At 41.6% G+C, this 16833-nt stretch overlaps 1 protein-coding gene across 3 annotated transcripts in view; it reads right to left on the minus strand.

Annotated features, from left to right (window-relative positions):
- STARD13 (StAR related lipid transfer domain containing 13) overlaps nucleotides 1–16833 on the minus strand; it is a 234079-nt gene that overhangs the window by 33685 nt on the left and 183561 nt on the right. For all 3 annotated transcript variants that reach the window (XM_036299160.1, XM_036299161.1, XM_036299159.1), the window contains exons 5-7: nucleotides 5303–6663; nucleotides 4030–4203; nucleotides 2714–2873 (exon numbers count right to left, since the gene is read on the minus strand). In XM_036299160.1, coding sequence (XP_036155053.1) covers nucleotides 2714–2873; nucleotides 4030–4203; nucleotides 5303–6663 — 1695 coding nt within the window. The remainder of the gene's footprint in view (nucleotides 1–2713; nucleotides 2874–4029; nucleotides 4204–5302; nucleotides 6664–16833) is intronic.

The following is a 16833-nucleotide window of genomic DNA, read 5'->3' on the forward strand; positions in this document are numbered from 1 at the left end:
TAGAAGTTGGGCACAAACATTGCATCAGAATTCAAATTTCATCTAAATAATATTAGGTCTCCTTGTTGGCATCCTGTTTGTGCTAATGATGTTTATCAGGACTTCCATTTCCTCTTCTTAAGAAATGTGCTCAGCTAATGAAGAAAGGTTGGTTTTATTCAGAAGATAGGGTCGTAAGGGTGGTATGCTGTGGTTTTGATTTTAAGCACTGCGGGGTTAGCCTCTCCTGCAGAGACCTCATGTTTATCAGGAGCCTGGGAGAATCTACACTTCTTTGTACAGTTGATTTAGGGCAGAAATAAAAGCTCAGCCAACAAAGCAAGGCTCCTCTCACACACTGCTATGTCTGAATACTAATGGTTCATAATTGAAGGCTAAACTCCCTTATTTCATCCGAAGCCAGATGCAAGGGCCAAAATGATACACTGTGTTTGGTCATATATAAACTGCTCTGCACTTAGGAGTGTAGGAGATGAAACGTTGGCAATGTTTCAGGACCCTGTCTTTCACTGTTTACCATGAATGCTTGTGTTTGAGATGAATGCTTAGCTTCAAGGGAGGGGGCCCAACTCAGGGCAGGAAGCCTCCCTCCCTGTGGGTAAGGGCAAAGCCTTGGGGTGTCCTGGATGTGGTATGAGGGGACCACATAGAGGGAGGCACCATGACGGCCAGCCACCTGTGATTTAGAGGAAGCATATTCTGAGATGTTCTAGTCTTTCATGACCCTGGGGCTGAGATCTCAAGCTCCTGGGCGACCTTAATATTTTCAGTTCAAAGGAGGTGCTGTTGGTGAAGAAAGAACATTCATTTAGTGTTATGTCTGCTTTTTCCTTGTGACTCTTTGCCCCTTCTTTCTTTTCGGATTCATTTGCTTTTATTTGCTCTTATTCTTTCTGAAGTCTCCAGGACAGTCTTCCTCTTGACTGTAGTTTTCTTTGATTCTTCATTATATTTCTCTAGTTTTCCCTGGCCCTTTTCCTGTTACCACTTCATTATTCACAGGGAGCAGAGGTTTGGGTGCTTTCACACTCTGATGATGAAGGGGAGAGACATACATTCTTCTATAATTAAAAAGTAGTTATGGCTTGATATGGAAAGTGGGAATAGACAGTGAGTAGGGATTGAGGAGGTTTTGGTGCCCACTATACTTCTCTCTATTCATGTCTTTTGCTTCAAACAGCAGACTGGACCAATAATAGTAGTGATACTGGTGCTACATGTTATTCAGAATCTATAGGGGCCATGGCTGACAGGTTCCCAGTCTATGTGATGAGGAGAGCAGACGTATTACAATTCATTCATTTATACCTAATCTTGCTCAAGAAAGAACTCCAGGCTACTTACAATGATCTATAAAATACAATAAAATGCAATTAAATTAAAGAAAATAGAAGAGAAAATTAGGAGTGGGAAGGGAAATGGAGATCATACATTTAATTAATTCAAAGCTGGCATCAAACAGAGAAGTTACTACTATTCTGCTGCACTGAAAATTGGTATCTGATTCTTCAAGAGACCATCCTGATTCTACTAGTAACTTTGATCTTGGTATTAGGGTTGATATAAGCATAAATAGCCAGAATCTTTGAATTCTTGTAGCTTGGCTCATTCCTGTCCACTGAGCCCAAGTCCAGGGGTAAATCAATAAAAATTACAAATAATCTTTGGTTTCTTCACATGGCGTTAAAGAGTATAATGAACAAAAGCCATATTGAATAGTTGTCTAAAAATATTCCCACTGCTCAAGGTTGCAATTTATCAAGTGATAAGATGGCTTTTATTTTGGAAAGAATGTCTAAGAAACTAATGGGTATTAATTTGGAGAAAAAAAGACTTGGTCTAGAAATTTATAGGATGGGTAGCACTTTGGGCCCAATCATGGTCTACCATGTGGTGGTCCCCAAACAGTCCTGGAGACAGAAAATGATCTCCAAATATTTTGTTTAGCTTGAGCTTTTAAATCAACTCTACAAGATGAGGGCATATTTGATTTAGCTGATATTTGTTTTCATAATTTACTTGCATATTTTAAACAGTTGTAAATAAATTTGTCTTTCCTTTAAGTTTTCCTGGTCATAATGCTGCTTCAAAAAAAAAAAAAAAAGAATTAATGAAAGAAAATATAAAAATTAATTCTTTTAAAAGAAAGATAACAGGGCTAAAAGAAATGCTATGAAATCAATGGTGGCATTAGGACAATAATTAAAAAGGAAATGCAGTATATAATTTCTAGGGAACACAAATTAGCCACCACAGCTGAAAACTATTGACATTAACTTTCTGCAGTCACTCCAGGGAGTCATTCAAGGTGCCAATGAGAAAACATGCTCAAACAGCTTGACGAAATATAGCCTGGTCAAATTAAATATTTGTATATATAAAAGCCTAAGTGACTGAAAGTCCGAATGACCGAACGACCGGTAGACCAGCTGCTATGATGTGCACTGACCACTAGGGGGCAGTGCGCTCCCACAGCCAATTTTCCACTGACGGCCAACTTCCCACAGTTCCTCCCCCTGGCCAGCTGGCCCAGATCGCAGGCCAGGCCTAGGGACCCCACCGGAGCATGAATTCATGCACCGGGCCTCTAGTTGACCTATAAAGATCACAATGCCTTTTATTTTCGGTGAAGCTCATTTTTGTCTGATGCTGGACAATGACTCTGTCTGGCATTTCATAAATCCAAGCCTGTGTTTTGGATTTCCAACCATACCTGGTCAAGGCAGTTGCTGCGAAGATATCTGAGTGCTTGCTGAATACTCTGAGGCAGGGGCTGTCCCGTTCTCTGGACGTGAACTATAAGAGGAACGCCAAAGACAGTCTTGTCTTTGTAATCAGGAACTTTCATCCTCTTCATGAACTTTGGAACTGACCTAGAATTCACAGAAACCAGGTCATCAAGCCTCCTGGGGCCTACTGTTGGGAGAGGCTGTGAAAGCAAGCAAGAGGGTAAAGCCAAGCTTTTGTAGGAATAGCCAACAGGCATGAGGGAATTCAATATTTCTCCTTAATTAATCACAGTACATGGAAGGACAATGTGTGCCCCTTGCCTATGTTAGAACTCTATTATACAGCATGATTCACGTTAACAGATGGATTTATGGCTCTGTTTTCAAATCAAGTGGTCGACTTTCTAATTTAATTGTTACTACACACCTCTCAAGTAATAAACACTTAAAAGTCCCCAACAAGACTAAATGAAACTTAAAAACTACAACAACAAGAAGAATTAACTTAGTTGGGTTGGGGGCGAAAGGAAGGGAGAGAAGATAAAAAGCATTTCTTGGCTATAATTTTCTAGAACTAATTGTACTTTTTAAAGGAAATTTTAATACACAAGCACATTAATTTGTTCATGCAACTTATAACTTTCTAAATTATTTTTATAAAAGCATTGCCAATTCTTCTATATACATAATATATACCATAGGACAATTAGTGACACATTTAACATTTTTTCAAATCATCTAAAATAGGTCCACATTTAAGTTCCAACACATGTTTTGTCAAGTCCTTATTACAAACATTTCACTGCATATTCTTGTTTTTTTTTTTGCCAATTAAATAAAAGTAGACATGTCCCTGAAGAATGAAATGCCTTTTGAATGAATCAATGCTCTAGGACTAGGTGTTGAGCTCTGTATTGGTCTGAAGGTACAAATAACAGATGTTTCCTTGCAAACTGCCAGAATTACTTTACAGCAAGTTTATTTTTAATTACTCTGCTCACAATTAATCAGCTTTTACTTGACTACTTGACTTTTGTTCTTGTTGGAGCCTGAGTGCCTTCCCTGGACACTGGCAGAGAGCTACAAATAAAGCCATGCTTCCTGCAGGCTACATCCCCTCCCAGCCGAGGCAGCCCAGGAAGCAGACAGTAAGGCAGAACTCTGGGCATTATTTTCAGGAGGTCAGCAAGTAAAGGCAATGATCAGGTTTACAGAAATCAGAAAGCAAGTACTAACGCTTTTGCAATCACACGCTTAGCTCTAGCCAAATGATGCTCTCTGGAGTGAACATGCTACGCACCATGCCCAGCCGTGTTTGTTGGACATGGAGTGCTTCTCCATGATGGCCGTGAGGCGGAGCAGCGAGAAGCGCTGGAGCAGGTTCAACTGGCCAGCAGTCTGGTTGCTGATGTGGGGTGATGCCGTGGATGGCTGAGGCTGGTGGGAGAGCTGGAAACTGTTCCATCGGAGTCGCCTTTACCAGAGAGACCATCAGAGAGGCAGTCACAAAGTGGATATGTTATCCAGAAACACAGGATGTGACTAATTTTTAAGTGGTTACTCAAAATAGGTTCAGTGCCAAGAAAATCACCAAGCAAATGAAAACAGAAGACACAAATGCAAAGAACAGACCAAAGAAACTACTTTTTCCAAGTCTGATAAATCTGGAAAAAAGTCATTATCTGTTTTATTAGGAGGTTTAAATAAGTTATATAATAATTTTCACTTGTTCATCCCTAAATTTGCTCCCAAATGTTGAAAGCAGCTGTTGTGTGTGTGTGTGTGTGTGTGTGAGAGAGAGAGGGGGGGGGAGGGGGGAGGGATAGGAAAAGAGATCTCAATGTCAATGTTTGGGAGCACTAGAATATTTTTATATTGCTACCCTGTCCCTGCACTCACCTCTCGTTTGGTGTTGAGATGGAGCCTGATAGGCACAGATAAAGCACTCCTGATGTCATGACACATCAGTGAGTCCCAAGAGACATCACTGTCTCCACTAGAAGCACACACATTATTACTCTTTCTACCAGTTAGGCCCATCCAAGGCCATTGCTCTAGGGTACTTCTGAAGTGGTCTTTGAACAACAGCTTTTATATACTTTGTAACTGATATTGTAAAACCAAACTAAACTTATGAAGTACACATCTTAGATATCAGAATTTTCTCATACAATTAAATTAAAAATAGTTTAACATTTGTGGTAGAGATTTTTTTAATCAATACTGTTGCAAGGTCATGGAAAGCACCTGTGTACAGGCACTGGGCCTCCATTATCAATGATTATGAATGGTGCATCACATAGACCTTTGCACATAAGCTCATTTTAAAAAAAATAAAACTAGGATTGAATTAGAGGGCACACTCAGAGAAATAAAAGTGAGATAACAGGGATTTAATCACCATGTTAACTGTAGAGAAGACATACTTCTGTTCAAATGATTCCTAACCACATACATCACTTAACAGTGTCAGGCATTTAATAAGTGCTCTATACATGTTTAAAAAATAAATACACAGACCATAATTATTAAGAAGTGGACTAAAAATCACTTCACAAACTCATGCCACCAACCTGTTTGGCCTAGTCAGAGAGGCCCCTACACCAGAATCCCTTCTTTCTTTGATCCCGGTGGCCTCCAACTCATTAAGTGATGTTCCATCTCTTTCCACATCACTGGGTGTTGTCTGACCTTCAGAAACAGAATTGCCTTCGAAATCTAGGGTTATCTGATTAGGAAATGGAAAGGGACATAAGCCAGGTTTTCCAACCAAGGCCTCATGTGCTTGCAGTTCATTCACTCCCTCTTGGAGGCCACTGACGTGGTGCAGAATGTCCTCTAAGTGAGGTAAGAGGTCATCTTTCTCCAAGTCCAAAAGGTCTCCTGTGCTGGCATACAATGGGACGTTGTCATAGATACTGACTCGACTTGCTCTGTGGCAGGAGGCAATGAGCCCAGGCTCCCTGGCACAAGGGCCATGCTGTCTACCCAGGGAGATGCTACCGGTCCTCCAGTTCACCCCATTGCTGTTGTCTGTTGGTGAGAGGCTTTCGATGGACAGTGCCTTTGGGAATGTTCCTGGTTTGTGATCCTTGGGAATGTGTACTACCAAGTTCTCCTGGGAATGAAACTCATGTGTGTGGTTTTGGTCACCTGCATTCCACAGTGCTGTCCCAGCCAGCACATCCAGGTCTTCTAAGTACATGCCCCCACGCTTGTTGGCCTCCTGGCATTTCCGTTCCTTCAGGCCAGGTGTGCTCAGCCCACTACTGCTGTTTTCTGATGGGCTGCTTTCACCACTCCATTTGCTGGAGCATTGAAGCCCTTTACTGTAGGCAACCAGGAGTGAGTTCTGGAGATCTCCATTAGGTATTTGGATGCACTGCATGGCCTTAAAGGACTCTGGCTCCTGCTGTAGCACAGGCCCGCTGATCATCAAGCCACCTGTCTGCCCCTTATGCCTTCCATGTGTTCCTTTTGCTCGGAGTGTTTCCATGCGTTTCAAAAATGATTTAGCTCTGGGTCTACTGAGTTTCTCATTCTTTGGGTGGAAAGGGTAGTTGAGGACGTCTTTGGAGGACTGTGGGAGGCTGCTGCTGAATACTGTGGCATCCAGCATGACTGGGCTATCAGAGCAGTACTGGCTGGAAGAGTCAAACGCCTCCCGGCCAGTGCCCTGGCTGCCGGGGTGGCTGCGTCCGTCACTCCCACCACTGCTCTCGCTGTGGATGGAGCAGACCTCGGGCTCACTCAGGTCTGTGAGGACACTTTCACTGCTGGTTGTGTTTCTCATCCTAATGTCTCCAGATGACCCATTTCTGTCTCCCCCAGGAAACAGTGTGTGGAGGTTGTCCACACGAGACCACCGCCGACTGGTTCTTTGGAAAGTCCATTTGTTACTGATACAAAGATCTTCTTCATCTGAGTCTTCACCCTGAAAAACATTAAGGATAGTGCACATTGGCTTGTGGCTCAGATGAAATGGGAAATCTAGGGCCCAGGGGCATGGTCCTCCCATCTCCTCTCCTTTCCCTCCAGTTCATGCACACCCTCTGTTTTTTGGGGCACCTTTGAGTAAAGGTGATTCCACCATCATGCATGGTCCTGCACACCCTCTTCCTCCCCAGTGGCTAGAGGATCTCTTCCCAACCTGCCAAGCTTTCTTCCTTTCAATTTTCATAGAGTTTCTGAATCATTCCTTTTTCTCTAAGAAGATTTTCCTGACTGATTACAAAGAAGGTATAATTACCATCTGACTAGACAGTCTAAATCTAAAACATCTGTGATCTCTTTTTCACACAGAAACTTAATCCTGCCATAAAAAGCACTTACTTCTTTCCTGAAACTTCTTCACTGAGCTCCACAACCATATTTCCAGCTTCCCTCTTCTGAACCTCAAGGTCACTGTGTCTCAAAGCTAATGATCCTTACCTTAGTCTCCCCAACTTGGTTGTTATTGTATACTAGAGGCCCAGTGCACGACATTTGTGCACTTGGGTGGGGGACCCCTCAGCCCAGCCTGCACCTTCTCGCAGTCTGGGACCCCTCGGGGAGATGTCCACCTGCTGGCTTAGGTCAGATGGCTCCCGCCACCGCCTCTGCGCTCACCACCTGTGAGCCCTGCTTCTGGCTGAGTAGCGCTCCCCCTGTGGGAGCGCACTGGCCACGAGGGGGCAGCTCCTGCATTGAGCGTCTGCCCCCTGGTGGTCTGTGCGCATCATAGAGACTGGTCGTTCTGCAGTTCAGTCAATTTGCATATTAGGGTTTTATTATATAGAATTCCCTGTATAATTAACAACAAAATCATCTACTGAATTTCTGTAAGAGGAATTCTGGAAATCACTAGTTGAGGAGAGTCTACCCAGCCTGTGCTGCTAGGCCAGCCTTCTTGTTTTTAATCAATTATGAGTCTGAATACCTTAGGCAGGACACACATCTATGGGTTGCTTGGGCCCCACTAATTTGCCCTGTCTTACACTAGTCTCTTTACACATTTATCTTACCTGTCTGGGTTCTGCCCGAATTTGCATCCCCTGAGAAATGAGTGTCTGGGTTACCCGAGGCCACAGATGACCTTGTTTATCTTTGCAAGTCTCTCCAGTCCAGCATAGGCCTTGACCTAGAGCGCCTAAATAATAATGTCTCCATCCTCACCATGCATATATTACCAGGGACCAACTCAGATGATTTTCAAATCTATTCCCTCATTTGTATCTTCACTCCTTTTTTTAAGTCCTTGACACTTCTCTCTGGGCCTATTATAGTCAAAACCTGGCTAGAATCCTTGATTCCAGTGTCTTTGCCATCTAAGCAGCTTTCTACAGTGTAATTCAAAGATGATCACATACGCTCCCACCCAAAAAACCTACAGCTTCCCAGGGAATATACAGTAAGAACCAAGTTGGGGAGACTAAGGTAAAGATCATTAGCTTGGAGACACAGTGACCTGAGGGAAGCCTTCCTAACAGTCTTTGGTGTGGAATTCTAAGCCCTTGCATCCTGATTGCCATGTACTTACTTTTCTTGCCTCATTTCAGTTGTTACTCCAGAGTTCCCTTCACTCTGCTGCCTATCCCCCAACCATTCCCCAACATTCAGCAATGTTACAGGAGTAAGAGTCACTGCTGTCCTTCCCTGGTCTCTGATGATTCTCAAGTACTGGCTCACCTGTGAAGTTCTTCCCTTTGAAGCCTTCCCTGGCTGCCCCAAACAATGACTACTTTCTCCCCTGCATGCCTGTATTATTTGGATTAGACCTTTATTGCAGTATTTACTCATGTCACACACACCCCTCTCAGTCATTCATTATATGTGAGCTCATTAAGAGCAGGGCCTGTGTTTCTGTTTTATTCACATTCACTTCTCCAGGCTCATAGTAACTGCTCAATATATTTTTGTTGATTTAATTCAGTTTATTTTATTTTACTTTGGCATCTGATTCTAAGACCCAGTTCCAAGTGCTGGTAGGACCAGTTAGAGCTTTTATAACTGTATATAAGTTTTTTGCTCCCTCCAAAGTTTTTCTCCCTTATAAAATGAGACTAAAAATAGGTCCTCTCTCATGGGTTCACTGAGGGGATTAAGTAATAAACACAGTTAGCAGTGTTTGTTTATTTGTTATTTTCTAATGTTTATTCAACTGCTTATCTATTGCCTGTCACCTATTTACATACCTATCATCCACCTTAACTCTCTTTAACTTTGCAATGTATTCTATTTTCCAGGAAAAGTGAACAGTTGCTCAGTCAATAAATGTTGAAAAACAAATAAATATTGAGATAGTTTATGTCTTGAAAATTTACATTCATTTTGGGTTGGGTTAAATGACAATTTTGAACATTCAAGTATAAGGTGGAAGAAAGTACAAAACCAAGGTACTATTAACAAAGAATTCCATAGCTTTGGGGACACTGTGGAAAATTAGCTTTGAGTTTTAAAAATAGTTGTATAAAGGTTTGGCAAAAAAAATTTAAAAAGTTGTACAAGTGGAAAAAAGGCAAGTCATCTGGGATGATGACACAAAATTATACTTAGTAGCATTTTCTACTTCCTTTCCCCCTATGATTAATACAATAAAACCTGACCTCTGAGGGTCATTATATATCAGGCACCATGATAGATTGAGGGTTGCATTCTGGATTTTCATATCACATTTCAGGAATCTAGTGATGGGAAGTTGACATTAAGTAAGCATTTTGAAAAAAAGCCCTTTCAGCAAATAGTTTTTGAGAAGGCAAAAGAAGGATATGCTTCTAAAGAAATTATAGATATTTTAAAACAGAAACTATAATATTTAGTGCTGGCTCCAATAAGCTCTCTCAAGCTAGCCCAAACTTGGTTACTGATGCTAGTAAACCACATAGTATTTGGATAAGGACTCCTTTATTTTGGTTAAGAAAAGATGCCAAGCTGGGCACTGTGGACTGGGAGTGGAAAGCCTGCCCATGTCTGCTAAGCTCTAAGAACTTATTATACTAGCTTTGGGCAACAGGAAGGTAATTACAACCCAACAAAGGCATGTGAAAAGTGGTGACTTACTGGAAAAAAAAAGTCAAACAGTTCAGGAAATTTTTTTCAGTACAGATTGAACCAAAACAAACAAACAAACAAAAACTGATAGTAAACATAAACAAAACAAAGAAAAAAACATCCATTCTCTTTTAGAACCTTCCCTTTACCACAGTATGTGCCAAAGGAAATTGACCTGATTCTGTATCTTTGTTTTCCTCTAATGCAGGCTCTTTCAAACTATTGATGGTAACATGTAATAAGAAATACATTTTCTTTTCTCTTTTTTTTAAAATATATTTTATTGATTTTTTACAGAGAGGAAGGGAGAGAGATAGAGAGATAGAAACATCGATGAGAGAGAAACATCAATCAGCTGCCTCCTGCACATCTCCCACTGGGGATATGCCCGCAACCCAGATACATGCCCTTGACAGGAATCGAACTCGGGACCTTTCAGTCCGCAGGCCGACGCTCTATCCACTGAGCCAAACCGGTTTCGGCAAGAAATACATTTTCTATCACAACTCAAGGCACACGTAGATATTATAATCAATCAATCAATCAGACTATTATTATCCTGATATATTTTATTAAAGTATAATATTGACATATAATATTACATTAGTTTTAAGTGTACAGTATAATGATTAAACATTTATACACTTTACAATCTGATTACCATAAGTTTAGTAACCATCTGTTGTTACAAAGTTATTATAATATTTATTGTTGACTATTTTCCCTGTGATGTACATCCCCATAACCTATTTATTTTATAGATGGAAGTTTGTATTTCTTATTCCCCTTCACTATTATTATCCATGCCTTCATCTCCATAAGTTTGTTCTCTGTTGAAATCATATGGTATTTGTCTTTCTCTGTCTGACTTATTTCATTTAGCTGTACTCTGATATTTTATAATCTAATTTAGTCTGTTTCCTTTTTAAAAAAATGTTCTTTGTACCCTGGCTGGCATAGCTCAGTAGTTAGAGTGTCGGCCAACACACTGATGGGTCGTGGGTTTGATTCCTGGTCAAGGGCATGTACCTGGGATGCAGGTTTGATCCCTGGACCGAGTTGGGGCACGTGCAGGAGGCAACTAAATGATGTGCCTCTCTCACATCAATGTTTTTCTTTCTCTCTCTCTCTTCCTTCCTCCCTTCCTCCCACTCTCTTTAAAACATCAATGGAAAAAATATCCTCAGATGAAGATTTAACAGCAACAAAAATGTTGTTTGTGACCCACCACATTTATTTGACAATCCATTAATGGGCCATGATTCACAGTATGAAAAACATACTATAGTAGAGTTTAACTTTTATACACTCCTGGGGCAGCAGACTGCCAGGCATATAGCACACTCCTCAATAATAATAATTGTGGAATTGTTCTTATTGGTTAAGAAGTAATCAGATTTCATCGGGTTGATAATTTTTTCAGGCTAAAAACAAATAGTTTGATCATTTAGAAATGCAAAATGGAAATGTCTAGGAATCATATGAATTTGTGAGAAAAAGAAACACCAAACTAACTTTATTCACCTATCTTAATGGTTTAATATCATGAAAATACTATGGACATAGACTGTCTGGATTTTGGCAAGGGAGCTGATAAAGGCTCTCCTGATATGGTTATGCCAGAGATGGCTAACTGTGCTGGATGCTACAGAGAGTTTTATTAGCAACTGGTTGAGTAACCCCACCACAGAGTGTGATCCAAAGACTGAACACAACTAAGGAATGATGTCTGGAGGATGCCGCAAAATTATGCTTACTTTAAGAATAACTTGAATGAGCCAGTACAACTCATGTTTTTAAAATATGATGATGATACAAGGTAATCACTAAGTGATCATGAGCAAGGCACCCTTTTTGAGACTCAATTTTCTCTTTCTAAAATGGAAATGATAATAATGCACATCAAGCATGGTAAGTCAATTTACCCATATGAGATTTTATGTGAAAATACCATATAAACCTTAAAGTGCAAGATAAAAGTAATTATCATTGTTAGAGACAGGCAACATGGAGATGTATAAAGATCTTAACTGAATAGAAAATAACCTAAATAAGATGACATTTCATGAAGTAAAATATAAGGACCTAACTTTAAAAATCAACCATAAGATGTGTAAGATGGAACAGACTTGGTTTAACAGCAGTTGCTATTCATAACTTTGGGAGTTGTAGCAAATTGAATGTGAATCAACCATGCAATATGGCTACCAAACTAAGTCACCAACTCTAGAATGCATGACCAAAAGCATGGATCTCAAGCCCTTGCTGGTGTGGCTCAGTTGGTTGAATATCGTCCCATGCACCAAGAGGTTGCAGGTTTAATTCCTGGTCAGGGCACATGCCCAGGTTGCAGGCTCAATCCCCAGTAGGGAGTGTGAAGGAGTAAGCCAAGGCTGTTTCTCTTTCCCTCTCCCTTCCTCTCTCTCTAAAAATTAGTAAAAACATATTAAAAAATATTCAAAAGGCTGGAGCCCCACTGTGTTGTGCACTGGTCACACACCTCAGGAACAGTGAGCTTATGTTCTAATTGCCACATTTTAAGAGGCACATGGGAAGGGGTACATTTTGAGAGAAGGGTAATCAGAATGTGAAGGATGATTGAAAGAATTAATAGTTTGGTTTAGAAAGGAGGAACTTTACAGAAGTGTTACTCAAAGTGTGGTCAAGAGGCTGCCAGTCCCAAAACCAGTCTTCACTGAAATAAGTACAGACTTTGAGAGTAAGCATTAAAATGCTTGTCACCATTTGGGAAGGCCAGGCTATCCAAGTTTGTGATCAGTGGACACCTGTTACAATTCTGGGTGTTGTGCACAGTAGCTCCACATTACGATTGTGTACATTTTAAGATCAGTTTATCTACCATAACTCAAAGGGTATAATGTGCAGGAGCCATTGTTTTACAAAAAGATAATTGTTGGAATTGGCTGGTGATGGAGGATTAAAGATGAAATTTGAAAATATAGAAACACTTATTTCATTTTGAAAAAAGGTAAGAAGGAATATCTTCAGCTTTATTTTCAAACCTCTTTTTTTTTTTATTCCAGTCAACATACTCTGTGAGACTGGTCTCTTCATAATGATTAGTATTAAAACAAAAAAACATTTTAGATATACATTCCTTCCTGTGAGTAGTGTTGTCAATTCAACCTAAACTAGATAAGAAACTCAAAGTCATAAATACAGTCATAATGTCTAATCAAAGTCTGAGTCCAGCATTTAATATGGGGAATTGCTATCTCAAAGTAAACTTTTTGCTTAATTGTGACAGCTGAACAACAAAAACATTATAAGTGCAATTAGAATTGTTTATATTAGTTACCTATATGTATACTTTCACTAAAACATGTGAATTTTATAATTCTTTTGTACTCCTTATTTTATTTGTTTTTATTGTATTTATCAGAATGCAAGTTTGTGTCTATTAAGTCTAATAATAAGACATTTAGACTTCTATTTTCCATAACTCTTTTTGAATTTCATATTTCTAATAATTAATTCATTTGTATTGAATTTTACTAAAGTACCTCAGCCAGTAGCACACTGGAAATCAAAAACAACAGTCACTCACCACAGAGTTTGAGAAACTGTTCTAGATTGTGTATAGATATTAAAACTTTCTGTACAGGGTCAGATAGTAAATGTTATAGATTTACAGGCTCTGTACTCTTCTGTCACAACTAGTCGACTCTGCTCTTGAAGCAAAAAAAAAGGTATGACTCTGTTCCAGTACAACTGATATTTTTAATTAGCTAGTTATCTACACTAATAAAAGAGAAAGATGCAATCGACCGTACCCACAAATGCTTCCCATTGGCTAATTAGCAGGATATGCAAATTAACTGCCAACCAAGATGGCGGCCGGCAGCCAGACAGCTGAAGCGAACATGAGGCTTGCTTGCTCCTGTGATGGAGGAAGCCAACGTTCCTGGCCTGCGGCAGCCCAGCTCTGAGCTCCAGATGCAACAATGTTGCAATTATAGAAGCTAAACAAAGCCCAGATAACCTGCTTTCAGCAACCGAGGCCTCAAGCTGGAGCCAGCCTCAGAGCTAAAGCCGGCTCTCAGCTCCAGTGACAGCCATAGAAGGTAAATAAATCCTAGAATAAAAAGAAAAAAGAAAGAAAAAAAGGAGAGGTTGGGAGCTTCAGTCACCCGCCAGCCTGAAAATGGCCCTCAGCCCCTCACCCAGACTGGCCAGACACCCCAGTGTGGACCCCCACCCTAAAGGGGTGCGGGCAGCCTAAAAACAGCCATCAGCCCCTCATCCAGGCTGGCCAGGCATCCCAGTGGGGACCCACACCCTAAAGGGGGTGTGGCCAGCCTAAAAACAGCCCTCAGCCCCTCACCCAGACTGGCCAGGCACCCCAGTGGGGACCGCCCCCAGAAGCCTCAGCAGCCAGTCTTGCCTTGCGCCCTGGGAACCGCAAATCAGCGAGTCTGGGCTGCAAGGCAAGGCCCTCCCCCAGCAGCGGGTCTTGCCTTGAGGCCCGGAACCGCCCATCAGCGGGTCCAGGCTTCAAGGCAAGGCCCACCCCCAGAAGCCCCAGCTACTTTAAAAATAGAAGGATCTGTTTTTGAACCAATCTGTTTAGATTCATGATTAGTAAAACAGTATGGAACTAATGAAATACAGTGATAGGAATTAGGAAGTGTGACACTGATGGTTCTGGGCATGTGAAGGGTGAGAGACAGAAGGGTACACACGGTCTTCCCTTCAGTTCTGCTGGAGAGATGAGCTCTGAGGGCCAGAGCTGCTCCACGCCCAGAGGAGGTGGGTGTCGTCAGTGGCTCTGTTACAGAACTTCTTGCCAAGCAGAGACCTTACCCGACCCACAGGAACCTTTTTACTCCAGAAAACAGAAACAGCCAGTTCCCAATGGGCATGGGAAAACCAGTGTACCCTCCTGTGCACAGTGTCCTGATGGAGTGACAGGGGAGGTGGGCGAGGGGAGCAGTGCAGAGTTGTTAGGCAGCTGGAGTGGGAGTGGAAATGCCATGAAATGTCCACAGTCCTGGCTGTGCCCACGGCCTGGGTGGCTCCTCCAGGCCCTGGCTGAGGAATTAGGGCTGATTCTCTCAGGAAGGGAATATTCCGTGGGTGAAAGATTTATAGGCTGAGGGTGGGCCATGTGTTAGTTTGGGGCAAATCCCTCAGTATTCCTGCTGCCACGCCCTCAAAGGAATGAGGAAGAGGCACCCCTCACCCCCAAGACCCCTTCGTGGACATTTTAGCATCTACGTGATTTTTAATCCCTTCAGGGAGACTTTCTATCCTGCAGTCCCATCCCACCCCACTGTTGCTGTTTGTCTGCCAGCTGGGTCGAGCATCAAGGGGAAAGGGGGTTAATACTCACTGAAAGACTACTGATCCTACTGGGAAACCAACCTATTTACTGTACTGTTGTAAATATCATACCCTTTATATCCTGTATATTGGCTTCTTTTCAATAAATTGAAATGTCTTAGAAACAAAGAAGAAAAAAAAGGCAAGGCAGGGCGGGACCCAGAAGACCCAGAAGCCGCCTGATATGGTAGTAACTCTATCAGTAAGCACTGTGAAAGTCAGTGGCATAAATGCACCAATTAAAGCACAGATTCTGAGGGTGAATCAAAAACAAAACCCACTTTAAATATAAAGACACATATAGATTAAAAGTAAATAAATTAAGCTGCAGCCTGTTTTGCTCAGTGGATAGAGCATTAGCCCGTGGACTGAAGGGTCCCAGGTTCGATTCCAGTAAATGTACCTCAGTTGCTGGCTTGATCCCCAGTCCCTATCAAAGCATGTGCAGGAGGCAACCAATCAATGTGTCTCTCCCTTTCCCTTCACTCTCTCTAAAATTCAATGGAAAAATATCCTTGGGTGAAGATTAACAAAAACAAAGTAAATGGATTAAGTAACATTAAAGAGATTATAAGAAAAATATATTCCAAATTCTGTTAGTTGTATAATGGTTATATTTAAATTATTAACACCTAAGAAATTGGGTGAAGGGTACATATAATATGCTGTAGTATTTTATAGTTTTTTTTAGATGTGTGATATTATTTCAAATTAAAATATTAAAAAATTAAAAAATTAATAAAATATTAATTGAAATGTATCTGTATTACATGAAAAATCTCCTAATTGCTTCTAGCATAATTTATTAAATTGCACTAAAATTTACAAGGGTTCAATTAAAAAATATCTTAATTCTAAATGATATAATAGAAAATATATAATAGTGCAGTTATAAGCCCTTATCTGAAAATACAAATTTAAAGAAGTGAATTTAAAGAAGGGATTAGCCAAAGAAAATATATGCACAACCCATGGACACAGACAACAGTATGGTGATGGCCAGAGAGAAGTGGGGGGCAAGAGCTGGGTAGAGGGGGCAAAAGGGGGGAAATAGGGACATCCTATATAATAATAACAAAAGGCTAATATGCACATTGACTGAACAGCAGAATGACCGGTTGCTATGATGCGCACTGGCCACCAGGGGGCAGATGCTCAATGCAGGATCTGCCCCCTGGTGGTCAGTGCACTTCCATATGGGGAGTGCCACTCAGCCAGAAGCTGGCTCATGGCTGGCCAGCGCAGTGGTGGTGCCAGGAGCCTCTCCCACCTCCGTGGCAGCACTAAGAATGTCCAACTAACGGTTTAGACCTGATCCCTTAGGGGCTTAAGCCTTTAGTTGGACATCCCCAAGGGCTCCCTGGCTGCTAGAGGGATGTCTGACTGCAAGCTTAGGCCTGATCTCCTAGGGAGTGGGCCTAAGTTGACAGGTGGACATCCCCCAAGGGGTCCTGGACTGTGAATGGGCGCAAGCTGGGCTGAGGGACTCCCTGCCCCGAGTGCACAAATTTTTGTACACCGGGTCTCTAGTCCTATATAATAAAACCCTAATATGCAAATCGACCAAACGGTAGAACAACCAGTCGCTATGATGCACACTGACCATCAGGGGTAGACGTTCAATGCAGGAGGTGCTCCCTGGTGGTCTGTGCGCTCCCACAGGGAGAGCGCTGCTCAGCCAGAAGCTGGGCTCACTGCTGGCAAGCATAGAGGTGGTGGTGGGAGCCTCTCC

The sequence above is a fragment of the Myotis myotis genome, unplaced genomic scaffold (genome assembly GCF_014108235.1).
Source record: "Myotis myotis isolate mMyoMyo1 unplaced genomic scaffold, mMyoMyo1.p scaffold_m19_p_3, whole genome shotgun sequence".
NCBI lineage: Eukaryota > Metazoa > Chordata > Mammalia > Chiroptera > Vespertilionidae > Myotis > Myotis myotis.